The sequence below is a fragment of the Penicillium citrinum genome, assembly GCF_028827155.1.
Source record: "Penicillium citrinum strain IBT 23319 chromosome Unknown utg000004l:1.0-2404223.0:1.0-2405248.0, whole genome shotgun sequence".
In the NCBI taxonomy this organism is placed as follows: Eukaryota; Fungi; Ascomycota; class Eurotiomycetes; order Eurotiales; family Aspergillaceae; genus Penicillium; species Penicillium citrinum.
This window is the reverse complement of record NW_026622689.1, coordinates 1649895-1676226: the sequence shown is the minus strand read 5'-3', so window position 1 is coordinate 1676226 and position 26332 is coordinate 1649895. Positions and strand designations below refer to the sequence as shown.

Here is a 26332-nt window from a genome sequence, read left to right as displayed (position 1 = left end):
TTTGGGGGCCATTTATTGGCCCCTATGCCAGGGCCAAAAGGGCATATACAATGCGAAGTGCACCAGGTACAATCTCCATCAGTACGAAATGAGGTGGGTCTAGCCTGACGAGGCATACTATTCAGGGCCAAAAACTGTGATGGTGCCCTCGGTGAAGTTATACTAATGAGTTCACGATACGGCTTTTGGAATGGCTTGCTTTTGATTTCTAACAATGATGTCTGGGGCCGAAAGTACTTGGACCTCAATGAGAAACTATATAGAGTGAAAAGTGCTCGCAGTATTTCCTAACTTGTCTAACAGAAGATATAATACTATTACTAATTCTGGTACCTCTGTTTTCTGAACGAGCCGGTCTATAATAGATCTTTGGTCTAGGCATTTCCAAGTTCATCTCGAAGTAAAATGGGACTGAAGAGCATGCTATATTCCGCGGCACTTCTTGCCTCATTGCAAGGAGTTAACGCAAATATATTGAGTGATAGCTCGAAAAAGGTAGCTACATACTGGGGTGAGTTGGAACTACAAGGAATAGGAGTTAATGGACTTGAACTGACGTATTCTAGATGGAACCGGTAGTCTATCAACATACTGTTCCAGTAAGTCTCTGAATTTTCGCATATGAAAGACTCTTCACTAATTCAATTACAGATAGTGACATTGACGTACGTCGATCTCCCCTTCAACTATTTCAGGCTCATCCTAACCAAGACAGATTTTCCAATTATCATTCGTCACATCCCTGAAAGGCACACCAGAAGTCACATTCGGAACACCGGTCAGCGGGTATGTATTTCCCTCAATATTGCTTTCATGATACAAATTATCTAACAAAGCATTAGAGTTGAGATCAAGCAATGTCAAGATCAAGGCAAGACCATCTTGCTATCTCTTGGTGGAGCGACGTATCAAGAAGGTGGCTGGGACACACCTGAAGAAGCCCAAGATATGGCACAACAGCTATGGAAAATGTACGGTCCCGGCGGGGCTACCTATTTCGGCGGCATCGCGGTAGACGGCTTCGACTTCGACTTCGAAATGAGTATGAACAATCTATTACCATTCACGGAGAAACTGAACGAGCTCAAGCAAGGAACATCCGATTTCTTCTTAACTGCCGCACCACAGTGTCAATGGCCAGACCAAAATCTAGCCAGCGTGTTGACCAATAACATGGGCTGGTTCGATGCGATTTTTGTACAATTCTACAATAACCCGGAATGTGGTATTCCTGGTGGATATTCCCGTCGATCTGAAGAATCCCCAGCTCGTCTCTCGGGAGGACCTTCAGCTCGACGATCTCAACTTGCGAAACGGGGATTCAATCTTGATACATGGCTTGATATGGCTAGTCAAGCTTCTCCGAAATCACCTAAGATCTTTGTTGGGACACCCGGAAGTCAGGATGGAACCCCGCAAGCTAATATGGGCTATGTGGTTCCATCTCTCCTTCAAGCGGCTCTATTGCCTTTCATGGGACATCCTAATATGGGAGGGGTGTCTGTTTGGGAGGTCTCGTATGCCACCAGTAATGGCGATTTTCTCCCCCAAGTTCGGGGTCTTTTGGGATTATAATTAATGTTCATGGGAGAGGCGTTTGGGTGTTCATATATTTAGACTTCTATATTTGTCTCTTGTTCAAAGACCCTTTTTTGAAATTTGCCGTTCTTGGTGTCAATCGTCCATCTAGCAAACAGCTTTTAATTAAGCAAAATTTTGGTTGATACCATAATATGGTAGATCTGACAGGGAGAACTGCAAGGAAGGTATTGAAGATGCAGTGCCATTCCATGATTTTTTTTCCCCAAAGACAAAAGATCGCTAATGCTGGCCAATTTCCAAGCGCATCCAGTCTATCACCATGAGCAAATGTCCTCCTTTTCATTACATGGTATTGCCATCTTTAGAATCATTCCAAATCTGCTCAAAATGATTCCATCCCCAAGGCGGCGCATCCCACATGGCCAATTCACGAACCACTGTATCGTAATATCCATCATCGGGCATATTTCCCTGACAGACATTACCCCCAACAGCGATATTGAGCAGAATCCTGAATTCACTCATTTTCCTTGTACCAGGTGGTTTCTCAGCTCTCATGATGGGTCTACCATCAATCAACCAAACCAAACGACCTCTACCCGTCGATTCATCCTCGTCCCAGATAAAGTCGTACCTCACCCCGACCGGCGAAGTAATGTTAGGAATCGGAGTTTCGAGAACTCGATGCTTATCCCAGTCTTCGCCATTGAAATGTCCCCAATGTAAACAAGTGTGGTTGACAGCATCGCCATTCCACGCTTCCATGATATCGATTTCGCCGTCCTCGGGCCATTTGAAGGGGTCTTTAGGCAGCAGCCAAAAAGCAGGCCAGATACCGCGAGCCACCGGCGCGATGATTCTGGCAGATAAACAGCCCCGTGGTCGGTCAAGAGTCTGGTGACTTGACAGTCTGGCGCTGGTAAATTTTTGAGCAGGATCGGGATGACCGTGGTTGATCAAGGCACGTACGATCACCGCGTCGCCTTGCATTGAATGGAATGAGTTTTGCTGACTGTCGACATAGTTCTGTGCCTCGTTGTTGCCCCATCCATGTTGACCCTGTTCATGGTAGAAATTGGTAGATACCGGTGCTTGAGGGTGTAAATTTGGTCGCCAGTAGATCTGAGGTTGCGAGTACTGATCCTGATAAGCTGATGGTGGCTTGCTGGAGGTTGGAATTGGCGGTGGAGGGGGATTGTTAGAGGACTGTGCTGACTGAGGGCCCTGGTTGGTGAATTCATCCCAGGCCTTGTCAGCTTTGTCGAAAATTCCCTGGAGAGCTTGTCTGAATGGCATATTGAGGATGGATTTTCGGTATGGAGTATTGGATGTGGGGATGGCACAAGTTAGTAGCGAAGATACAAAAGAAGAGGGTAAATAAAGGCCGACGTCATATTGTGGAGAACCCGAAGCATCGGATTCTTAAATTTCTTAAAATTGATCTCCTTTCGTCTCCAATATGATTTCTGTATTTTTTTTCCTCGGTAGTTTTCAAATCTATCTCTTGTTGCCGAAGCTCTTGATTAATATTGCCACTAGAGCGCCTTGTGGCTTAGACTGAGGGTCAATCGTGTGGATTTCGAGCCCACTGATTTACATCGATCACATGACCAATTGAATACCTTCGTGAACGCTGGAGAGCTTAGTATAGAACCCTCAAAAACATGGTCATGGAGACCATTCATTAATCTCTATATTCAGTAGCTTCATCAAGTCTCTCTCCCTATAAGTGTACCCTGGGGGTATAGTAAGGTTGTGATACTAGTAACTATGGCAACTGACACCTTAAGGCATCAAGTGATATGCAAACCCAACAAACATTTCAAGCGTAGCAAAATCTCAGGTTGAACTGTGAAATTAAAAGGCCTGGTATAAAGACCTACACAATGTGCTAAAATCCGATTTTACGCGCATAAGCACGCATGAGACACTTCCTGTTGAAGTAATATAATTACTTATGAGCCTATAATAGCTCTCACTACTTTTAAACATGGCAGAAGCATCACCGACTCCTGCAACAGAACTTTCCAGAGCAGAACGCTTCAAAGCAACGCATCTGGCCGCACGACATGGCAATTACCACCAATATTACGCCAAATTCCGAGCACCCACAGTGCCGGATGAGCGCCTTTCCATTCTTCCATCAGACATTCTCCGCAACGCACGAGTCATAGATCTCGGCTGTAACGCGGGCAAATTGACCCATGAAGCGATAGTACACTGCGGTGCAATCGCCTCGGTTGGAGTCGATATCGATCCATGGTTAATTCAACAGGCGAAAGAAGCCTACCCGAATGGACCGTGTACGTTTGAGCATTTTGATTTCGTGGATGCATCCGCTTACACGGGGACTGCGTTGGGCAAGTTCGATGTCGTCTTATTGCTTTCTGTGACTAAGTGGATACATCTCAACAATGGGGATGCTGGGATGTTAAAATTATTTGCGCATATATATGAGATCTTGAATGAAGGGGGTTATCTTGTGGTGGAGCCGCAACCTATGAGCAATTATGCGAGGGCTTCGAAGAGGAATAAAGAATTGAGAGAGATGTATAAGACTATTCGAATCCAACCACCGTTCGATGATGAGTTGAAGGCACAGGGGTTTGAGAGGGTATTGGATTTTGAAAGAGATGAGGAAGGATTTGCTCGACCTGTGCATGTTTGGAAGAAGATATCAAAAGAATAATGACTAGTGCATGGATCGAGTTGAGGGTCTACACATCTGATATTGAAAAATAAAAGACTTTTACTAGGACATGTATAGATTTGTCTAGCTGCTACCTACTACAGCACTTCCTACATACTATACGTAAGGGTACATGACGACAGGCTTGAACACATGGCACAACGATGATCCTCTCGGAAGTAAAAAGTAAGGAGTAAAGAAAATACCCCGCAATTCAAACGGGATAAAAGCTGATCAAAATGACTCGGAGCTTCGCACGGCGATCCACTGCAAGATGACGGTTGCCAATACCTTGACAAGTCATGTGGTATAGGGAGGGTAAATCAGATGAGCAAAAGCCAGCCACCGCTAGACCTCAAAAGAAGAGTAATTCGAGGGTCTCAGCTTATTTCTGACCGACAACAAAAGTCCAATAACAAGCGGTGTACCAACCAGAATGTCGGGCGTTTGCTTGGCTATGCGCATTTTTGAGCTTAGAGTTTACCTTTGACTTGGATTCAATGCCCAGTAAAGCACGTCGACGATCAGCTGGAAGTACCCGGGAATAATATTGCTGGCGTGATCAATAGAACTTGCGTGATGGAGATCGACTTACCATTTGTACATTAGTGCAGTATGCTACTTGGAAATTAATTGGACCAATGAGATGTCTGGCGATCGCATTGGCCTCGCTATGGCCGCAAACGTGCGTGGCTCCGGGCTCTGCGATGCACGCGGCCATCGCGCTAGTCACTAGCAGATCGTAGCGGGGCTGAAAGTATAGATAAAGCATGAAGCTGTCAACAAACATCGTCATCATCTTAAGTATTGAAGTCCTGCTCATTCTTCTTCTTTCTGTTTTCTTTCTATTATACTCGTATCTCCTTGTTATCAAATCTTATCAGTGGGGGACCTCGTGGCTCACCGCCTAATTTTGGCCACGCGGTGCATCATCACTTTTCGACGGAGGCTTATTTGTTCTTCCAACGGTTATGCAGGCCGAAGGTCATACAATTTTATTTGGCTCTCTTCAAGTTTGATTTTGACGAATCGAACTCCCTCCTTTCGTTTGGTCTATCAGTTCATCCCGATGTTGCGCTGCCTTGCGACTCAGTTGCCGTTGGTTGGCTCTTATCGCAAACGTTGATCATCTCCTGTCAGTTTGTACGACTCGAGAAATTTGGAACAAGCTTTGATTTGAGGAGTGAAGCTTAGCATATTAACTCGCATACTCGTTTGGATTGATTGTTTTATTCTACTTTTTCATATATTTACCGCTCCAGAGTATGTTCTTTACGGCCGAGGCCCGCAGGGGGGGGATTGCTAACATCCAGATCTAGTATACCAGTCGTATCCTCCCAACACCCTAATCAGACCGATACTCAGAAAATGGAGTCATCAGCGGAATCGCCCTCCTCAAATGCAGGATCACCCAAAGAGACGGGTGAGGCCTCTACACAAGAAGCGCAGCCCCGCTGGTGGAGGAAATTTGGCGCCAAATCAAAAGCCAAGGGTCATGCGACCGAAGAGCCCACGTATCGTTCGAAGTCAACTCTTGGTATTCTCAGCGATAGAGAGACGGACGAAGTTCCAGGCATGTTATGGTCCCCTGGTTTTGTCACTTTCTAAGAGCATGGATTCATACCCTGCACTTAGTGAGGATAACTCGGTCGGTCCTCATACTAACGTTTGACCACTAGGCACTATATTGCTTCTTTCGTCGAATCGCAACGAGCCCTTGGGACTGAGACATCAACCTCGCCGTACATCTGCATCTTCTCTACCTTCCACCAATCCGCCCTCCCGCTCTTCCTCCCGCACGGCTGCACCACAGAAGAAGAAAACACCAGACGGACTAATCGTGCTCGATCCACAACCCGATGATTCTGTGAATGATCCTCTAAATTGGCCGGTTTGGCAACGAGATGCAGCACTGATCTCTCTGGGTTTTTACTGTCTTATGGGTGGTGGTATGACCACTATCCTGGCAGCGGGATTTTCTAGCGTGTCAGAGACGTACGATGTACCCAAACAGAAAGTTGCATATACTACTGGACTATACATGATGGGTCTGGGGGTGGGATCGGTTATCATGTCACCAACAGCTATCTTATTTGGCAAACGTCCAGTATATTTGTTGGGCGCCACTCTGTTCATCATTTCCGGTGTTTGGTGTGCGGCTTCTCCCAACTATGCAAGCCTGGTGGTTGCTCGCGTCTTCCAAGGCATTGCCGTGAGCCCTGTTGAATGTCTTCCATCGGCAACTATTGCAGAGATCTTTTTCCTACACGAGAGGGCTTATCGCGTTGGTATTTACACTTTGCTATTACTCGGTGGCAAGAATCTGGTTCCCTTGGCTAGTGCAGCAGTGATTGGGAGCCTTGGATGGCGCTGGGTGTTTTGGATTGTCGCCATTATTGTAGGCGCATGTTTGGTTTTGCTGTTCTTTTTTGTACCAGAAACTTTCTGGGATCGCACACCTCGACCACGACGTCATCACCACAAACGTCCGCACATGCCGAGGACCGTTTCCGATCTGGTTTCCCATGGGTTTCGCGGACGCCGGTCTCATGCGCAGAGGCTCGATGAAACTGGAGAACCAGATGAGAAACAAGATGTCCCACAGATTGCTAGGAAATCGAAATCTGCACATGTAGGATTTGTTGATGAGCCCGAAGGCCAGGGGCAGTCAGAAGATACTGAGAAACCGGCGCGTGTGCGAGAAGGCGATGATCTCCCGCCCAATGTCAAAACGATTACTTCAGATGATGATATTATTACGGAGCCCTCAACTCCAGCGATAGAGAAGCCGGATGGCTTGCTTCATCCGCCCCAAGCAGCCCTCCCACCACAGAGTCTGAATGCCCTCGAATGTGGTCCAAGAGGAGCTGTCTCACCAGCACGCAGTGAATCGCTCGAGCCGGGAGCATCTATTAGTTCCACTCTTCATTACACAAACCGACTACGGGAAAAGCCGAAGGTACCGTATCTGTCAATGCTACACATTTGGAACGGAAGGATCACACGCGAAAATTGGCTCAAGATCGCTGTGCGACCATTTGTTCTTTTTGCTTATCCATCTGTTCTGTGGTCGACTGCGGTATATTCCCTATCAGTAGGCTGGCTGATTGTTCTCTCCGAATCTGTCTCGGTTATTTATGAAAGCAGCGATCACTACGGCTTCACCGCTCTACAAACCGGTCTAATATACATTTCGCCTTTTATTGGTGGTTTGCTCGGCACAGCAGTAGCTGGGAAAGTATCTGATATTGTTGCACGTTTTCTGACTCGCCGTAACGGCGGTATCTACGAGCCTGAATTCCGTTTGGTTATGGCTATCCCAATCGCCCTTTCAACTGTGATTGGACTCATGGGCTTTGGATGGAGCGCTCAACTTATGGATCACTGGATGGTCCCCACGATATTCTTTGGTATGATTTCCTTCGGCTGCTGCCTTGGAAGTACCACTGCCATTACATTCTGTGTGGACAGCTATCGCCAGTATGCTGGTGAAGCGCTTGTCACACTTAACTTTAGCAAGAGTATGTCTTAACCCCTCCCTCCCAGGTATACTACTGTTACAATATGACAGTTACTTACAACCGTTACAGACATCTTTCACGGCCTTATATTCTCGCTTTTTATTGTCGATTGGTTACAGTCTGATGGATCTCGAACGGTGTACCTCGCACTTGGCGGTATTCAGATCTTCTTCCTTCTAATGACGATTCCTATGTACATTTACGGCAAACGTGCTCGCATGTGGACGGTGCGTAAACGATTGATGGAGCGCTTCTAATTGCATTGCTCAATGCTATCCTGTGGCTATGTTTATGCGGTTCAATTTGCATATGTAACGATCTTAGATGGCGGATTCAATTTGAGCGTGAACTTGACGGTGATTTTGTACCTGATTCCTTGAGTAGCAGCTTTGAATGTTGCACTGCCTGAGATGAGGCTCTCAAAGTATGAAGCTATGATACTTTCCTAAGCCCTTAGATAAATTAGTAGTATCCCATTGCATTTTATTTACACGAACCCGCTATAACCAACTTGCAGTGGCATGACGTTTGGACCAACCGGATGCTCGGGAGTAGAACTGCGATCCCACTCTACGTACAATATTATAGTTCAATAGAAACATCGGAATAAATAGGATCATATCTGACTGGTACTTTACACACTCAATGCTTCATCTTGGATCCATCAACCACATGGCGATTCCAGTACCTCCACTTAGTACTCCGTACATACTGTACCAGTGACTGTGTTAAATAAACTAAGTGAATAGCCTCGTGGAGTGAAAAATGAGATCGACCCCCAATACCCGATACAGACGAGAAAAACTCGGAGCTTATCAACCAAATAGGAAACACAAACATCGGAGAAAAAACTCGGACAAGACAAAGAGAAACCAAAGCTGTACATAGTAGCCTCTTGGCATGAGAAACTGTTTCCCCGAAGACTCGCCGATGTGCAACGCTAAACTCGAAAGTGTTCACCTTACTTCACCAATTGACCCAATTCGGTTAATAGACCGAGTTTATTTCCCTTATCAGATCAGGATATGCATTTACACTTTGAACTATTATGTACTCCGTATGTACTCCGTACTGAGATTCCTCCGAAGATGTACATTCTTGGCATTAACATTATTCCTGTTACGTTGCGTTTCTCATCGTGTGTATGAACGGACTAGGCTGTCGTTTTTTTTTTCCCAATTTAAGCTTGACCGGAAGATTCCCGTTATCTGATTATCTGATCTGATCTCCACTCTACCAATTTTAATTGTTGGAACTGGGTTTCTTGGTGCCATTCATTTGGGGAGCTGAAGGATTGCTTGGAATTGTATCTTATTAAAGCTGATCCTTTTCTCTTTTTTTTCCCTCTTTGCGCCTGAATTGATTCTCAATTTATTTTTGCCGTCAAGTCCTCCACGACTGCTCCCCGATGGCGTCAATTGAGGAATCGCCGCCTAAGACGGTTACCGAAGAGGTGAAGACTGTTATTCCAGGAGATGAAGTTCAAAAAGACGATTCAAATGATGGAAAAAGACCCCCGCCATTAATCGCGAAGCTTTTCGCCGTTCTCCTGATCTCATGCATTAGTTTTGGTTCTCACTGGAGTTCCGGCGTGACGGGGGCCATGAAGAGTACAATTAAAAAGGTATCGAACCGCTCCTGTTCAAAAGCAAGATTTTCTAATATATTGACAGGGAATGCACATTAACAATGTCCAATTTTCCCTTCTCGAAGCCAGTGAAGATTTCATGGCTACCGTCCTCCTTCTACCTAGCGGTATCATTACCGATCGCGTGGGTGGTGCTGGTAAGTTTTTCTCTTGAATACTGTAAGCGAGCTCGAAGAGCAACATCTGATAATTAATCCTATAGAGATGATTGTTTACGGTAATATCGTCTACACACTGGGATCTATTCTAGTTGCCGCTGCGACGACCGTTCGTTCGTTCAATTTCATGATTGGTGGGAGAATCATTCTGGCTCTTGGTGATATCGCGACACAGATCGCGCAATATAAGATGTTCTCATCCTGGTTCGCGCCTAGCAATGGATTTGCGTCTACGCTCGGCTTCGAACTTGCGATTGGAAAGGTATATATGGACCAGCCGCGTTCATCGAGATTGACATGGAGCTAATGTGTTGTAGATTGGAGGGTTTGTTGGGAAGTCCACAGCAAACGTGATAGCAAAGGTCAGCAATATTTGAATGACGATCGGACTTGCTAGAGCCATGACACTGACGGAGAATAGAAAACTGGAAACTTTGCTTGGGTCTTTTGGACTGCCGTCTTCATGAATCTCTTTACCAACGCCGCTTCTGCCATATTCTGGTTCTTCAATAAATACTGCAACAGGAATTACAAGGGTCGACGCGACAATGCCACGGATGAAGTATTGACGGAGAAAAATAAGAAATTCGAGTTTCAGAAGGTATTCCAATTGCCGTGGATGTTCTGGGCTGTCTTGGCCTTCTCTTTGTTCCAGACCAGCACGGCATCAATTTTCAGCCAGAATGCCACTGAATTGGCAGAGCAGCGTTTCGCGGTTAATTCTATCAAGGCTGGATGGTATAGTTCGCTTTCACAGTATGCAGGTATGGATATGGCGAACCCTTACCAATTGATATTTGGAGTTAACTTCGTGTAGGATTCTTCTTAGTACCCTGTCTGGGTGTTTTTATCGACGTTCTTGGGCATAGAGCGTCTGTCAGTGAGTGATCCTTGTTTTCATCACATGCAACCTGGAATCCTATATTAACGTGTCATAGTGTTCACATGTGGTCTGGGAATGATGCTGAGCATGGTTCTCCTCAATTTTGCTGTTTCAACCGCGGGAACAGGTGCTTCCTTTGGTATCTACGCCATAGCAATGTCTCTCGGTCCGACATCTGTCATCGATAGTATCCGCACAACACTCTGGAATCAATCCGTATTCGGCTCCGCCTATGCCCTCAAAGTAACAATGAACAATGGGTAAGCATATCGAATTCTTTCGGTTTCCTCTTCCACAAATCATCTACTGACGTATAATCACCTTTTAGCATGAGCATCATCATTCGAATAATCACTGGAGCCTTACAAGATGCCGATAACAATTCTTATCGGCGCGTCATTCAGGTTTATCTATTTCTGGCGGCTGCTTCACTGGTTGTAGGTGCTGCTATACTGGTCGGATCGCTCACAAGCAACTACCTGGCGCCTTTGCAGTGGACTCGGAAGAAGCGACTTACTTCTGGTGTTGAGATTATCGCGGCGAATAAGGAGCGCAGCTTGGTTACCAATGCTAAACGCACGCGCAGAATATCACTGGGCTGCTTCGGCGCATTGCTCGCTTTGACGGTGGGCGCGTGGGTAGCATATATCTGGGGCGCAGTGACGGGCCATAACTCATGATGTACTACCCGTAATGTAAAAGCCAAGCCTAGAGTCTTGTATTGAATGACATCTTCTGATTAATTTCCTATGAGCGAAAAGGACCGCGAAGTACACATTGCCATGAATCGATTGACTTTCCTTTACGATCATGTATGCTATCCATTAAACTGTTTACACAACATCTATCTAGAAAAAAAAGCCGTATTCACAGAACTCAGTCAAGACCAGATCCCAGGCTTCTTTCTGATCCACTCAGAGTCATCATTTTCAACCTCATCGATCAACCAAGTTGCAACATCCGCTCTTTGATTCTTCATCGCCCATCCATTCTTTCCAACATATCCAGCTTTAGATGATTTGGGTTCCCCATTTCCCAAGAACCCCAACCGGAAAATAGTCCAATCCAATCCGTCTTTCGTAGCCTCTGTATCAAAAACCTTTCCAACGCTGACAATATCCCTATACGCTGAATTGGCAAGTATCCGAATCAAAAGAATACCCAAGAAAGCGATAATCGAGAATCCGTCATTCTCATCAGGAATACTTGCAGTACCCATTGCAAGGATTCTCTTGACTTCCCAACGTTTCATCAAGGGGAAAATCAAACGATAGGCGTCTGTGAAGGGGGTGCCAACAACATTCCCGGCAGGGCCAAGTAGCGATATAATGGCATCTTGACCTTGGATTGCACTGGATAATGCTTCTGTGTCGGTCAAGTCTCCGCGAATTACCTACATGGCAAATGTTCAGAAAATGTATACCATCCAGCGACAGCTAAGTTACCTTGATGTTTGGATGATTGAAAATTGTAGAAGGGAGTTTGGAGGGCGTCCGAGCATATATAGTGACGATATGATTGCGTTCCAAAGCCGCTTGGACTGTCAAAATACCCGTGGGGCCTGTAGCACCCAATATGAGAATCTTTTTGCAATTATTTTCAGACATAGTGCGAGATAATGTTGAGAGAGTAGGATAAAGAAAAGTGCACCAGCTTATATAGATTCCAGACTGATGACGAGGTCTTGGCAGAAAGCATTCGCTCAAATGTCCGCAACTGTCCGCAAATGTCCGCTTTGCCACCTGCTCGCACTCCGCTTCAAACTCCGCTCAAGTCCGCACTTTCTAACTTCACCTCCGCACTGCATCCGCATCACAGGACGCCCGCAGCGGTAGAATCGCCATTAATGATGCAGTTAGGACGACAAAAAATTCTGGCTAGAAAATCCTGTCTGCGGTGCAGAAGCCAAAAGCGAAGATGCGACAGAGTGCTCCCCAAATGCTCACTTTGCATACGGTAAAGAACTTGACCTATTCTCCAGCGCCGCACTGGCTGCATCACATATTTTCTAAGACTGATTTGTTGCAGTCGTCAGCATGATTGCAAGTATGTCGAATCAACACCACCTGAATCTACCAGGGACTTTTCGGAACACGAGGATGGACTTGCAACTGGTCTGGCACCCCCTGATGTAAAGGTAGATATTGAAAATCATCTATCTGGTATCAGTCGAGCAGAAATTACTGCCAAATACCTCTCACACATACATCCATGGTTTCCAATAATCCCAAATTCGAGACTATCAGAAGAAGTCACAACCACCTGGAAAGACGCCACAGTGGAATGCACCCTTTTATATTTCACTGTGTTCCTTTTGGTTTCCGAACCTGAAAGCGTACAAAATAACGGTATTCTTTCTCCAGATTTAAAGCTAGCCTACATCAAATCTAAACGCTGGACTGTGCTATTGGAAGTAGCTGGATCGAATTCCTGGGACCTGATACGCTCGAGACTTATTCTTACCTTGTTCGAAGTTGGGCATGGCTTGTACCCAGCCGCTTGCATCTCATTCGGTGCTGTTATTGGAGCTGCGGAAGCGCTTAATAGATACAGTGATTACAAGGACTCGATGACCAGACCCTCTGATGAGGAAATAGCAGAAGCATGCGCCGTCACTAGCGCAATTGTGATCATGGATAGGTTGGTCATGAATCGCCCTTCAAGATGCACAGTTTGGTCATGAATCACGTCAGATCACGACGTTTCTAACATTTATTCAAGATTCATGACAGCTGAGAGTAGTACACGGCATTCACTCACAAGGGGAAGGCCGCTGCTCGGCCGACTGTCTCTAGTCTACCCACAATCTACTTTCACTGGATGTGAATCGAATCAAGCATTCTCACGCTTACTAGAAGCATCATCCTTGGTGGAGCAAGTTCACATAGCTCTGAATGAACCAACTAAGCGGCATGCATTCAATATCGAGGAAATGACGGTCATAGTGCAAACACTAAAATCATTCGAAACGGTTTTGCTGCAGGAGATACCAGAGAAGGGAACCATCTACGCTAGTGCTTTTCTTCTTTGTGAAATGTGAGCTTCTCAATTCCTTTCTGTCAACCTTTTTAACAGTCATTAGTGGGCTTGTTCATGCATACGATGCTGGTACAAAAGCAGATCCCAGTGACGTCGATACGGCACATTGTCGAGCAGAAGCACGGAATGCCCTAGATTGTCTACTCAAGGCCAAATTGAAAATGATACAGCCGTACTTAGACGGAGTTGAAGATATTGATTTCAAGAGTCTTTCACCATTCCTGACATACTTGGTGTACAAATGTGCGGCCACGGTGACCGAAAGAATTCGCGTTGGCGAGGAATCTCTATTCAATTTGAGGGTTTTGAAAGGTCTTAGAGAGTTTTTGTCTTTATTGAGTCAAAGGTGGCTTACAGGAAGTAAGTTCCCTTCAGAGATTATGCCATGCTTCAGTGCTAAGTAGGACCAGGACGATATTTAAGGCTACTTGATGAAGAGACTACTCCTCGCATGATGAAATCGATACATTGAGTACGGGCAAAACTTATGATTCAATATCGCCTTTTTCTACCTCCTACTCCTCTCTTCTATTCTCCTTTCCCCTGGATTACCTACTTTTAGCTCTTTTTAGCGCCATATGGGTAGGATGGTACTCTCTTTGCCCACACGGGGTACCCAAGGGTACCCGTGATCAGCTATGCAGGCCACGTATATCTACCAAGCTACTTTGCCATGATTAGAGAGAATTGCTGAAAGTCGACTTGAAATTGTCCGCCCTGTGGTTGTGAAAGAAACATGACTCGAAACCTTTCGAATCATCTAAACAACTCCGCCATCCTTAAAGTCCTCCTATGGCGATGAGAACAGCTGGGACATCCTGGGCTAGTGTAAAGCTCTATACTCTCGCTTGTGCATGGTGATAAAAACGAAGAAGTCTAATACATCGCTTTCAAAAGGCAAGACCACCGCCTCCCAGACCTGCTATCATTACGAAGACAGTTTGCGCATTTACTTTGGAGATATCAAATTCAAAAATTGAAAAAGCTAAGTAGCTTGACTCTATCCTTTTGGAAACATGTAAGGTCGGGAAAAAAGATGGTTCATGTCCAGCTTCCCTAATTTTTGACACAGGTCATGACAGCATTGAGGTTCATGCAGTGGTAGCCACTGCAGCAGTTGACAAGAGAGCAACCTTGACCAGCTTTGGGAAAACATTATTAACTCTTACTTTTTTATATACTATGAGGAGGAAAGAAGCTCACCAGAAGCGCAAACATTTGCGGCCGGAGCAGGGTTCGCACTTGCGAAGGTAGCCAGAACGGCAACGGTAATGACGCTGAAGAACTTCATGGCGAGGATTGCCTGAGTTTATTTCGAGGAAATTCGAGAAGCGAGGAGTGATTTGAGATTTGATTTATGTCTCTTTTCATGGAAGAAATCTAGGTATTTATACCTCTCTGTGATCAAAGAGTATTCGATCTGATAAATCTTATCTGATCAGATGCAACTTCACGCGCCGGCATCGGATCGGGAATAGCGATTCTCGAACGAAGCTTCTGCTCCACAAAGATCAATTTTGGCCCCAAATCTCACATCAGCTGTCTCAGTAAAGGGGCCGAATCTTTGCCAAATCAAATATATGAGTGGATTTGATTTCTAGTGACATTTTGAAAATTCTGAGCCTAAGGCCGAAGATCTCGACTTCCCGCGATAGCAATCTCTATCCCAACCAACTTGAAGAGTACTTCATTCCGATTCCAAAAAATATAGTTTTTAGTCATGTTGCTCAATCAACGCTGCTTCAAAAGGCTTGTAAACCATAGCAATTCGAAGTCTACACGCTTGTGCTCTTGATTAATGATTGAGGATCACCGGCTTTGCGTTAGGTTTTATGGGCTCAGCGTCAAGTATCCACCCCATCCACTATTGCCCTGGAAAGCTTGACTAGAATGAGGAACTTTCAATTTTCATGTAGTGCTTTGCTAGGTAGTATCGTCTATAAGGGCCCACAAATGCGAGTACCTTCGGCTGCTTCTTCCGAGTTCTGGTAAAGAGTCCGAGATCCTTCAGCTTACAATTGGGAAAATGCTTTTTCCTTTTTTTTGGAATTGCGTAGCTGTTAGGGATCGTACTACACTTGCCTTCGCGAAAAGAAAGAAGACAAGCAAGCAATGAGGAAGATTTGAGATACGGACATCTTGAGCGATATTCAAATGTAATGTAAGATGAGAAAAAAAAGCCTGAAGGTTATGATAATCCAAATGGAAATAGAGGGTGGTACTTTGCTTGAATATTGCGGACCATGCGGAAAAGATAGAAATATCACTGGTAATAATAGGATTGAATATAGCCCAGGATTGAATTTTATGTATAATGTAGCCGACATTGTTCTCCCGACCACCAGAGCATAGAATTTCTGTTTATTTTGCTCGGAGCGAGAATTGACATACACAAAATAATCCGACATATTCAATTTCCCATGACCATACCCAAAGCATTCTCAAATGGAAGATCATGCAGGCTAGACGAAGGATTCAATCCAGAGAGCTAGTGATGAGGAAAATGAATTTCAAAAAATGTGACAGATGGCCAACGATGGCGAGCAGTAAATTTGATTGGTGCGCAGAACCTTGAGAAGAGCTTCGAAGACTTAGAGACGGGCCAGATTCACGACTTCCCCCGGGGCATGGTAAGTAGGAACTTTCATATCCAAGGCAGCACCTGAATAGCCAAGATCCTCAGCTGTGAGAACAGCGCATTTTTTGCCAATTAGAAGAGCAGTCTAGTCGCAGAGATCATGGTGTTAGCATTTAGATCTCACTATATGAGAATGTGGATGTTACTTACGCTAAAGGTGTTGCAACCGACATTGTCGGGGCAGATAGACAAGTCGCAGACCTTGAGGCCTTTGACTCCATGAACATTAAGGCGCTCGTCAACAACACCACCGTGTGGAGCAATGGAGCTACCCTCTCGTGGAGCCATGCTGCAAGTGCCCAGGGAGTGCCATGTAGTCTCAACGTGGCGTTGGACTAGACACGATGTTAGACGAATAGCCCACAGAAGTGTGATTGTAAAACTTACCCCATTTCTCAATGTGTGCGATATCTTCCTTGCTGTATTGAATCTCATCACGAGCTTGAACCTGGTTGGAATTGAGATGAGATGGTTCTGCCGACTTTCCGGGTTGGAGAGGCTGCGACCAAGAACCTAATGAAACATCGTGTAAGTTTGGACGAAGATAGTATAGGAGGTTTGGCGAACTCACCATGCTGAATTCCTGCAGAGATGTGATTTGGCCCTGCATATTCCTTGGTTGTAGCGAGGTCTAGATCGTAGGCTCGTGCGGCCGAGTCGTATGCAAATTGAGGATGCATGCCGGTTACTTCTCCAGCATAAGATCCCATTCGTCTAGCAGTCTCTCGCGATTTGATATAGCCCCATACCATCGGTGCCATATCACGCTTGTCATTCATGAAGCCAGCGTCGAAATCTGGCGCTTCGTATGGGTCGGCTGAATTAATGTGGGTTGAGCCACGCGAGAACGGATATTCCTGTATTTTTAGTCAGAGAACCAATTACAAGAAGCCAACTCTGAATAACTAGCTTTATGGTTTAAATCATGGGAGCGAATACGTACCAAAAAGTGGAACATAGTGAAGAATTTACCAGGAGGCATGAGCATATGATCACCAAACCATCTGGAATTGGTTAGCAAGACTTGTATAAAAACCCGTGAGTGTTTCATAAAGCTATACTCACCCCGAGATCACCGAGTAGTGCATGACGGGCTTATCAGGCTTATTCTTGAAGTAAGATTCCCATCCACTGTTGAACTCCGGAGTGGGCCACTTCTTCATATTGTCAAGCTCTTTCTGGGTAGGGCGAATCTTAACACCAGCATCGATTCCATTGGTGGCTAATGGACCCGTCCCTTTCAGATTCCACTCTTCAAACACCTCCTTTTGGACCTTCGGATCACCACGAATGAAATCATCAAAGGTTTCAACTTCAGGCTTTGCTCTGTAAACAGAAAAAGTGAGGTAGTGATCCTGGAAGTTGCGGCCTACTCCAGGAAGATTCACAAGTGGCTCAACACCAGCCTTGCGTAGTTTCTCTGGCTCTCCAATGCCAGATCTCTGGAGAATCAGTGGAGAGCTGAGCGTACCACCACATACAATAATCTGCTTTCGTGCACGGAAGACCTTGCGAACAGGCTTCTCGCCACTAAGAGGCTTAGTAGGGACTGTTTCAACCCCCACTGCTCGGCCATTCTCGATAATGACTCTGGCAACCTTAGTGTTACACTTCAGATGCAGGTTGCTGTGCTTTGCCCGTGTGCTATGGACATAAGCATGGGCGGCATCACTTCTTCGGCCAGTATCTCGATTGATCCATTTCAACCAATGTTCAGCTCCATGTCTATAATTATTTTGGTTAGTATGTAATGAGAAAACAAGTATTTGGAGCTATCTTACGCTGTCTTCAGATCCTGCAGATCATCCGTTATCGGAATATCCTGCGATTCCGCAGCACGAAGGAAGTCTTGCGCGATGGGGTAGGTGTAATTGCCGAACGAGACCTTAATGGGACCCTCAAATCCGTGTATATCACGATTATTGCTAGCACGCTGATATGTCTCATGCTTTCTCATAAGGGGGAGAAGTTCTTTTGTCGTCCATCCCTTGGCCTGGAAGTCGTCATAATCAGAGGCCGAAGCTCTGGTGTACATCTTGGAATTCGATAAATTAGTACTTTCTAAAGTCAACATTTTAAGGTTGACTTACCATAAAGTTGATGGAGCTTCCACCACCAAGAATATTGGCACACGGTACGATGGCTCGACGTCCATCCAGGTGCTCGGATGGACGTGAGTGATAGAACGATGCGGTCTTGGAGTCAAGCTTCATATTCCTAGGATAGATACCGGGACGATACACCCTATCAATTGTTAGTGAACAACCCTGCAGCCTTGGGGCAATTGAGCCTGTAAATACCATTGATTGTTCAAGTTGTCTTCTCCTGCTTCAATTAACAGGACTGAAAGGTTGTGGTCAAGGTTGGCCAGACGACCAGCCGGTACACAACCTGCACTTCCACCACCACAAATGATAATATCAACCTCTTCTGGAATAGTCATTGTGTCAATTAAATCCCAATATAGATATAGTTTCTTAGTTCTGAGATATGAAGTTAATTATGAAGAAGCAGTAGAGGTGTCGTGGCCTGTCGCCTCTTTTATACCACATATCTACCCCGCTCTATCCAGGATGAGAATATCAACGCTTCCAATGCAATTGATGCAGATACAGCTCAAGCCCAAAGACTTAAGCCCCTCATGCGGGGGTAGAGTTTTAGATGTGGTGAGATGTGACTAGGAAGCGCGTGGCGAACGCCCTGTTCGAGAACTGGGTAACCAAAGCATAAAAGATAGCCCTCTATTTTCGAGTGCGTTGGTCACATACAGAATGCACATGCTGAGTATAGATCGATTTGCTCATAACTCATTTGGAATGGATTTTACGGAGAGTGGTGTTTTGGGGGTTCCAGTGAGAGTACAAGTTCGATCTTTCACCTCCAGTGTTTCATACGTGTGCCGAGAGACATCCCCGCCTTTTGCTTGAGTCTCTCCTTTCCAAATTTCTGATATCAATAGTTGATTGGGATGCTAAATGCGGGGATTGCTTTGCCCTGATGTGGGGTGCATGAATTCAAACAAATCAATGCTTGGAGTATTGGATCCTGCCAATGTTAAATGCAAGACTCTATTTGAGGAAAATCAAGATACGGTACTTGTGTCGACCAAGTGCAGAAAGTACTGTTTCACAGAGAGACATTTCAATGGTATCTGAGTACTATTCGGATTTTCTGTATCCGGCTGAGCTCATGGGTAGAGGCTGTAATCTTCTCAATCAAGCCAAAAGGGAGGTCCAGATATGTCTCATCCAAGTTTCGAGTGATTAGAAACAGCTATATTGATAGCAGACTATGTAATACATCATCCAGCTCATGATACTATTCTACAGAAGGTCAATGGCCTGGTCAAAACAAACCGAAGAATTCGCTTTCTCTTCCGCCATTTTTAGTATTTTCTGGGATACTCTGGGTTTCCTTTCTGAAGCTATCCCGCAAATTCGAGTATCATATACTTTGGTTGAAGCGGAGAATCATGTCAAAGACGATCAATTGAAAGCCAATCGCTAGAATGGAGCTTCCCTTTCTGGGTCCTACTTTGTCACCTTCACTAGGAGATACAGGATGTCGATACTAGCAGTCCGGGGTATCAAAAAAAAATATCCCACTCGTGTGGGGAAAGATGCGGATCCGCTTCTGCCGACTGGTCATCAGCCGTGGGGATGATTTACGCCGTTGAAGTGGGGTCTGGAAATGCTAAAGTCACTGGTGACGATCTATTAGATTGATAATCCTGAATAACTGTCAGAAAGGGTATGTTGTTTTCGTAGTTGGTTGGTCTAAAGCCTCCTATGGAAGATCCTGTTACTAGTAAACGACCTGGTTTATTTGAAGGACGGCTGTTCATTACGATGCAGCTTCTTAAGCATGACAGTGTCAGAAAAAACATTTCCAGCAACCTGATTCATGTAGCCCCGCTCTCTTTCGTCGGGATTTGAACCAGGATAGGGGAAGGAAAAGTTGGATCTCACTGGTGCGACAAGAAACTCCGTCCTCGAGGCTATGGCCAGCCAATGGTGGCTGCGTCCTCTTAACCAACAATCTTCTTTCCCCGCGCATATCTGACGGGTGCATCACTGACTAGTGCAATTGTAAGTACCGAATTGTACAAAATATAATGACTGGGCAATAAGTCAATTTGATGTGTTGCTCAGTGAACTTTTCATTATCATAATCGGATGGATAAACCTTCATGTTCGTATCAAAACATCTTCGTTATCATTGTGTACCAGTTGACTAGTGTTTGGCAGAGGATCCTTAGTTCGTAGTCGTAGTGTATTAATTTGAGACCCAACTCGCAGCGCAAGGCCAAGTGCCAAGCTCTTAAGTTTGTGACAACAAAGTCCTCAAGTGCCAAGAGAGTCGCGACCTGGATGTTAAGTTATTTGACCTGCGCGCTAGCAGCCAGCTCATTATCTACTTGCAAATTTAACCCTCTTAACCATATGAAACCATGTTATTCAGCAAAATTCTGAGGTCTAGTAATCTTTTGTACACCAGATGTTTATCAGGCACATTGTTCACGGGCTTTTGCTGGATAATCTGACCAAGGCCCTCTCACATGTGATGCTGAGAAATGGACAAAAAAAAGTTGGCTTTTCAGGCCCTACAGAGTCAGGACTGGATATTTGAATCCTACTTCGGATAGCAATTCAAGAACATCTTGGTCCCTTGCGAAGTACTAGACCAGCTGTGAGCCGTTGATGAGCCTACTCGCTGTCGACGACTCTTCACTACCGGCAGTTATTTTCGGGTTCTCAGTTATCATATAGTCACGCACTAATGGCCATAGAGCTTTATGAGTATGGCTACGCCACTCGAGTCTCTTGGTGCTGCTACATAGTCAAATCCCGCAAATTCAGACTTGTGGTACATCAAGGGAGGGAAGCCCTTTTCAATAACATGAGGCTGGAGCCTACTATTCTGCTTCGATGTTGAGAAGAATGCTTTGGAAGGACCGTTTGGTCAGGAACTGGCTATGCAAGTAACAAAAAAGGAGAACTAGTTACATCCTCGGCAAGAGACTGTTTGCTAACAGAGCCTTCAAGAAGCCAAACATCACACTAAGGCACCTGGGCATAAGGCGAGGCTGCACCCAGCAATCTATCAACATATTAAGTTAAAACCTTGAGCTGAGCAGGTTCAGCTCAATGGTGCACAAGTTGTTCACCCTTGAAGGCCGATGATCAACTCTGAACAGAAAAGTGACATTGATGAATGATTTACTTGCGCTATCGATAGATTGCATACGCTAGTGTGATAAATTATAGCACGAGCTATCTATGGCGAAGATCTGCCCCTGCTATGACTACTCCACAAGAGTCGGATACATCGATGAGACTCTAGTTGAGACTACCTACCGAGAACAGGTCTGGTTGGATGTTACCTGAAGCTCTATTCAAAAAAGATGACTATTATTCGAATGATAATCACTTCAAAGTCCATCAGTGCAATAGGATTGATGCGGATACAAGTCATGTGAGCGCACAGGGTGTTTTTCCGAAGCAATTTGTTTCAAACCAGCCTCGGCCCGATAGCCGGGAAAGGCATCGTGTTGTCGGCATCAGTCATTTCAAACTCGAATAGCTAGGAAATATTCTAGAATATTGTCAAGATGATAAATTTGACACCCACATCCTCCGGCTCTCTCCGATCACTTTCACGCGTGATGAATTTCGTATTTCGGATCTCGTCCCCCGCGATTGGCCCCCACGGCCATCCCCCCCGGAAAAGCGGGGAAAACTCTCGGTGGATGGAGACGACATGGCCAGTCCCCTCCTAATTTCACGCGTCAATTTGAGCTTCTCACGGATCATCGTCCTGTCCCATCTTAGTGAATATCTCATTCAGACCTCGGTTCATTCTTTCCTTCTTCTGTCACTCTTTTCCAGGTCGTGGACATGGTCCTCAAGGCATGCGACCGGTGCCACTCCGCCAAAGAAAAATGCACTTTCGCTGATGAAAGCCCGCAATGCACGCGGTGTCGACGTTTAAAGCTGTCATGCTCCATATCCCGACGCAACAGACGCATCGGACGACGTCCTGCGGCAAAGGCCTTTCCCCATGGGCAGATGCAGGTCTGGAGCGCCGAGCCACCAAAACAGCAAGACGAGTCTGAATCCAGTGATAGCCGCGACAGCTTAACTCCTAGCACCCCCAGTGTTAGTATTAGCTCTAAGTCACGATCACCATCCACTGCGTCGGAGGTATCCTGGCTACCCAATCCCGATGATGCTTTTTTAATAGGGCCGGAGAAGCTACTCGCTTCGCCGACCAGTTTGCGTACAATGTCCGATGCCCTCCGCACAGTGAGCAATGTCGAACAGTTTGCAGTTATCCACATGCCCTTTATGTGGGGTCCTAGTTTCATTTCAAGTGGCCAGAAAGCCATCTATACCATTCTTTCCATGTCAGGGCCAACATTGACCGAGGGGTATCTGGCATTTCTGGGGTTGATGACGCGCTATCAGAGATCTCTGGTAATGCGACAAGACGAGCCCGACATGTCCAAGGCCGCCATAGGCCTACAGCGTTTACGAAGTGTAACCATCTCTCATGATTACGATGCAGCTTGTGCCCTCTTCCTGGGCCAGACAATGTACGTGTTTAACGTACTCACCGCCCCTTTTTCCTCATCCGCCCACTCCATTGTGCGCAGCGCGCTTATGTCAACCAAACAATGGATACCGCGATTGATTCCCTTCCCTATCATGGATACCATCACAATGACACCGATTCTGATAGATACGGTCGAGTGTCTAGCCCATCGTGAGGTTCCTATCGTACGATTGCCCGAAGATACAGGGCGTGTCATTATTGACCGCTATGCGGGTCTATGCGCGACTCTTCTCCCTCACTTATACGACGTATGCGCATGGAGTCATGCGCAGAAACGAGAGGTCCGCGACACAGCCTCCGACTCACCTTCGCACGTTTATGAAAGGCTCGCGGAGATTGAGGAACGGATACAACATTGGAGGCCTCCCACGCCACCTCAATTATACACCGATTTTGGGCAAAACGAGGTCCTTGCTATGATCACACAAGCCAATACTTATCGATTGGCGGGTTTATTAGTTATTCATCGTTTGCGTTATCCCTTGGGAATTGAAGATGAGACAGCACATTTCCTTGCCAGCAGCATATTTTCTGAATTGTCATACTTCGTGAAGACTGATGCGACGAAGTCAACGGCTCTTCCCATTGTCTTCCCAATCACACTTGCCATGTTCGAACTGGAGGGGCCTGGCGAGGAGTTGTTGGAGCAATTAGCGGCCTTCACTGTGCAAAATATGAGTGCCGTCCGGCTTCGAGGATTCGTGAATCAGGTCCGAGCAGCGCGAAGGTCTGGATATAGAGGGACATGGTTTGAATTGGTTGATAGCGAACTGCATGTGGCAATGCCCCCTTAAATGTCAAAGGAGGGCCACCCCCAATAAAAGAGAAAAAATAAATAAATAGCTTAATCCCAAATAATTGATATCCCCGGGAATATGAGGTCATTTGGAATGCCCCGCTAAAGTCTGGATATTGTAAGAGATTCAGTCTAGCCAAACAGAACCATGCTTACTATTTAACTAATACTCGGAGACCTTGACCGAACCAACGATCTTATAAAATCAAAACACTAAAAGAGGGAGGATCTGTCCGGGGCCAACGTTCTGTCAAACCTTGCAAACCGGAGATGCCCCAAACGGGTAAGAAACCGCCGGTCTCTCCACTTCGAACGATCTTCAGATTGACGTGCAAGCCACCGTCTAACCTCTTTGAGCAGAAAGTGCCCGCCTTAAGTAGAAGATCTGATGGAAGTTGATGTCAAGTGGTGACGAGTCTAGATGAACCCTGTTTCCTGTCATCTAAATTGCGGGGGATTTAAAATTAAATAATGCGGAGGTTTTCCCTCGTCGCAGGGATATGTGCAAGTGGTCTACTTTTTTCATCCATAACACTTCAAGGATAGGTCTCGGAACCGAAGAAAAATATCAAACAGAAATGGACCAAAGGGACAGTAAAAGGTAAGTGAGTTGAGCGAATCCTAAAGATTCGGTGTCTTATCCAATTATCTCAGACGAAGAATGGACTATCAATGTTCACCCTCAACTCCTTCGATGGCTTCCCATCAGTGGGCACAGAGTAGCCCCGACTCAGTGGACAGCCTGTATCAAATTGAAACGAACATTCAACAATCGGTGCTTCATAATGAACTTCCCCCTCTTCCAGTAAACGAGGCTACGAAGTGGCCTACCACCACGATGGATCCAACTTGTACGTGCAGCATTACTTATCATCAAATTCCATGGTCTAACGTGTAGCACCACTAGGCTTACATCCCGCTTCATTCCATCCCATCGTCTTGAATCATTCTCCTGGGGAAAATCTCTGGTCCACCTTCACGAATATTCACCCCGAGGAGACCGCACATCCCGGTGCTTTAAATCCGGAAGGATTTCTACCAAGCTTTATCAAACCACTTCCATTGACGACGAATCAAAATACTCTTGAGTGCCTCAATCTGAACGGAGTCTTTGCTTTACCGAATGCTCCACTCCAAAATGCACTCTTGCAAGCATTTGAAGAGTGTGTACTTCCTTCAATGCCGATTGTTGAATGGCAATCCCTCATTCAAGCCCTTCATGGAACATATGGAAGCCATGGCTCGATCAGCTTGCTTTTATACCACGCCATAATGGTATCTGCAACGACTTTCGTGGAAATGCATCATCTACTTGAGGCTGGTCACTCAACCAGACAGGAAGCTCAAGAGTCTTTCTTCCAAAAGGCCAGGGTAAGTCTAAAAGAAGGCTGACTTCTTGATCATTTGGTTAAATTACTCACACAATTTTTCAAGCTTCTTTATCAAGCCAACGTCGAAACGGATGGTTTGGCTATCGTTCAAGCATTTCTTCTAATGACATACCGGCTCGACGCGGTCGATGGAGATGATAGTCGCCATCTGATCGGAATCGCCATATCAACAGCGTTGTCTATTGGCCTCTTCCACGATGGATCACAAATTACAAATTTCCACTATCGACCAACCCTGTGGAGGCGAATCGCATGGGCTTGCCACATAATAGACTGTCAAATCGCCCTGCGTCTAAGACGCCGTCCAATTATTCAACGTGCAGACTTCTCACACCAGATGGTATCAGAAAAGGACTTCGAACACCTTCAATTTATCTTGCCTCAAAGTCCAGAAGTAACACCATCCTACACCGATTTATCACAAAATTTCTCCGCGCAAAGAGAACTCACTCTGATATTCATCGCCAATGCCCGTCTATCAGTCTGCATCCGCAATGTACTAGACGTCCAATGCAAGGAAAGTCATCTTCGCTCATCAGCTTCTCCAACAACACCAACATCATCCGCATCCGACGAATCCCCCGAATACACAAATAGCATCTACACCTCCGAAAGAATGCTAGCAGAATGGGCCAACGCCCTGCCAAACTCCTGCCAAACAAACCCCGCCGAACCCAGAGACGCAGACGAAGAGCCCGCACTCACACTACAACGAAGTCTCCTCCATATAACATTTTACACTACCATCGCAGTGTTCCATCAGAGCCGTATATTTCCATCCTCAAATTTCTGCCTTCAGCATGCTTCTCAGCAGATCACTCGAGTTGCATTTGATTTATACCGCAGGGGCTTACACAGACGCTTGCCCATTCTTGGCGTCACGGGGATCTTAGTTGCGCTGGTGATTCATATTGGGGAGATGAGAGCACCGCCATCGCCTCAGAAAGACGAGGCTACGAATAATTTCCAGCTGGGCCTTGAGATCATGGCGAGTCTTCGGGATGTATATTCTGAGGCTAATAGGGTTACTTCGTGGGCGTTGAAAATTATACAGCAAAACGGGACTGGGTACAGATGAGTGCATGTCTGACAGACTGAATAGAATGTGATGTGACAAACTTGCATTTTCGTTGATTATTGAAGTTTGATGTTACAATAGCAATAATAATAATATACCCCAATAGCTATGATTGCTTAAATTTGAATATTCGTCCTTATTCACAAACCTCTGATAGGGCTCAAACTAAATACTTCCAAACTACGACGGTTTTTAGTTCGAAAGAAGCTCCCGAGTCGGCATGCCGATTGCATATCACTACTGATAACGCTAGGGAATACAGGGATAGTCCTATTCCCACATGGTTTCCACGTGTCGCAGAGTTTCTGATGGGCATGACTATCCAATGAGTGAT

General features: G+C 45.6%; 10 protein-coding genes across 10 annotated transcripts; 7 read left to right on the top strand and 3 right to left on the bottom strand.

Moving 5' to 3' along the window:
- Positions 1-405: 405 nt before the first annotated feature.
- N7469_005581 (class III chitinase) lies at positions 406-1575 on the top strand (the record flags this gene model as incomplete). Its single annotated transcript, XM_056644501.1, has 5 exons — positions 406-511; positions 567-599; positions 652-665; positions 716-786; positions 843-1575. 5 exons carry the CDS (start codon positions 406-408, stop codon positions 1573-1575), a joined length of 957 nt encoding a protein of 318 aa, XP_056501315.1.
- Positions 1576-1884: 309 nt separating this feature from the next.
- On the bottom strand, positions 1885-2838 carry N7469_005580 (glycoside hydrolase family 16 protein; the record flags this gene model as incomplete). The annotated part of the gene is made up of 1 exon (XM_056644500.1): positions 1885-2838. The coding sequence occupies one exon, from the start codon at positions 2836-2838 to the stop codon at positions 1885-1887; it is 954 nt and encodes a 317-aa protein (XP_056501314.1).
- Positions 2839-3532: 694 nt separating this feature from the next.
- On the top strand, positions 3533-4231 carry N7469_005579 (class I SAM-dependent methyltransferase; the record flags this gene model as incomplete). Its single annotated transcript, XM_056644499.1, has 1 exon — positions 3533-4231. One exon carries the CDS (start codon positions 3533-3535, stop codon positions 4229-4231), a length of 699 nt encoding a protein of 232 aa, XP_056501313.1.
- A 1368-nt stretch (positions 4232-5599) lies between these two features.
- N7469_005578 (putative MFS transporter) lies at positions 5600-8009 on the top strand (the record flags this gene model as incomplete). The annotated part of the gene is made up of 3 exons (XM_056644498.1): positions 5600-5822; positions 5911-7752; positions 7822-8009. The coding sequence occupies 3 exons, from the start codon at positions 5600-5602 to the stop codon at positions 8007-8009; spliced, it is 2253 nt and encodes a 750-aa protein (XP_056501312.1).
- A 1133-nt stretch (positions 8010-9142) lies between these two features.
- On the top strand, positions 9143-11121 carry N7469_005577 (putative MFS transporter; the record flags this gene model as incomplete). Its single annotated transcript, XM_056644497.1, has 8 exons — positions 9143-9376; positions 9426-9537; positions 9603-9820; positions 9876-9920; positions 9980-10322; positions 10376-10438; positions 10497-10701; positions 10770-11121. Coding segments are annotated over 8 exons (1572 nt in total), but the record flags the coding sequence as incomplete, so codon positions are not given.
- Positions 11122-11321: 200 nt separating this feature from the next.
- On the bottom strand, positions 11322-12048 carry N7469_005576 (NAD(P)-dependent oxidoreductase; the record flags this gene model as incomplete). Its single annotated transcript, XM_056644496.1, has 2 exons — positions 11322-11834; positions 11887-12048. The coding sequence occupies 2 exons, from the start codon at positions 12046-12048 to the stop codon at positions 11322-11324; spliced, it is 675 nt and encodes a 224-aa protein (XP_056501310.1).
- Positions 12049-12358: 310 nt separating this feature from the next.
- Positions 12359-13884, top strand: N7469_005575 (fungal specific transcription factor domain-containing protein; the record flags this gene model as incomplete). The annotated part of the gene is made up of 4 exons (XM_056644495.1): positions 12359-12397; positions 12477-13081; positions 13163-13477; positions 13524-13884. The coding sequence occupies 4 exons, from the start codon at positions 12359-12361 to the stop codon at positions 13882-13884; spliced, it is 1320 nt and encodes a 439-aa protein (XP_056501309.1).
- A 2187-nt stretch (positions 13885-16071) lies between these two features.
- On the bottom strand, positions 16072-18561 carry N7469_005574 (GMC family oxidoreductase; the record flags this gene model as incomplete). Its single annotated transcript, XM_056644494.1, has 9 exons — positions 16072-16203; positions 16269-16453; positions 16506-16631; positions 16690-16975; positions 17062-17122; positions 17184-17843; positions 17900-18153; positions 18209-18362; positions 18419-18561. The coding sequence occupies 9 exons, from the start codon at positions 18559-18561 to the stop codon at positions 16072-16074; spliced, it is 2001 nt and encodes a 666-aa protein (XP_056501308.1).
- Positions 18562-22015: 3454 nt separating this feature from the next.
- Positions 22016-23527, top strand: N7469_005573 (Zn(II)2Cys6 transcription factor; the record flags this gene model as incomplete). Its single annotated transcript, XM_056644493.1, has 1 exon — positions 22016-23527. One exon carries the CDS (start codon positions 22016-22018, stop codon positions 23525-23527), a length of 1512 nt encoding a protein of 503 aa, XP_056501307.1.
- A 696-nt stretch (positions 23528-24223) lies between these two features.
- On the top strand, positions 24224-25998 carry N7469_005572 (fungal specific transcription factor domain-containing protein; the record flags this gene model as incomplete). Its single annotated transcript, XM_056644492.1, has 3 exons — positions 24224-24380; positions 24428-24900; positions 24964-25998. 3 exons carry the CDS (start codon positions 24224-24226, stop codon positions 25996-25998), a joined length of 1665 nt encoding a protein of 554 aa, XP_056501306.1.
- Between the last annotated feature and the right edge of the window lie 334 nt (positions 25999-26332).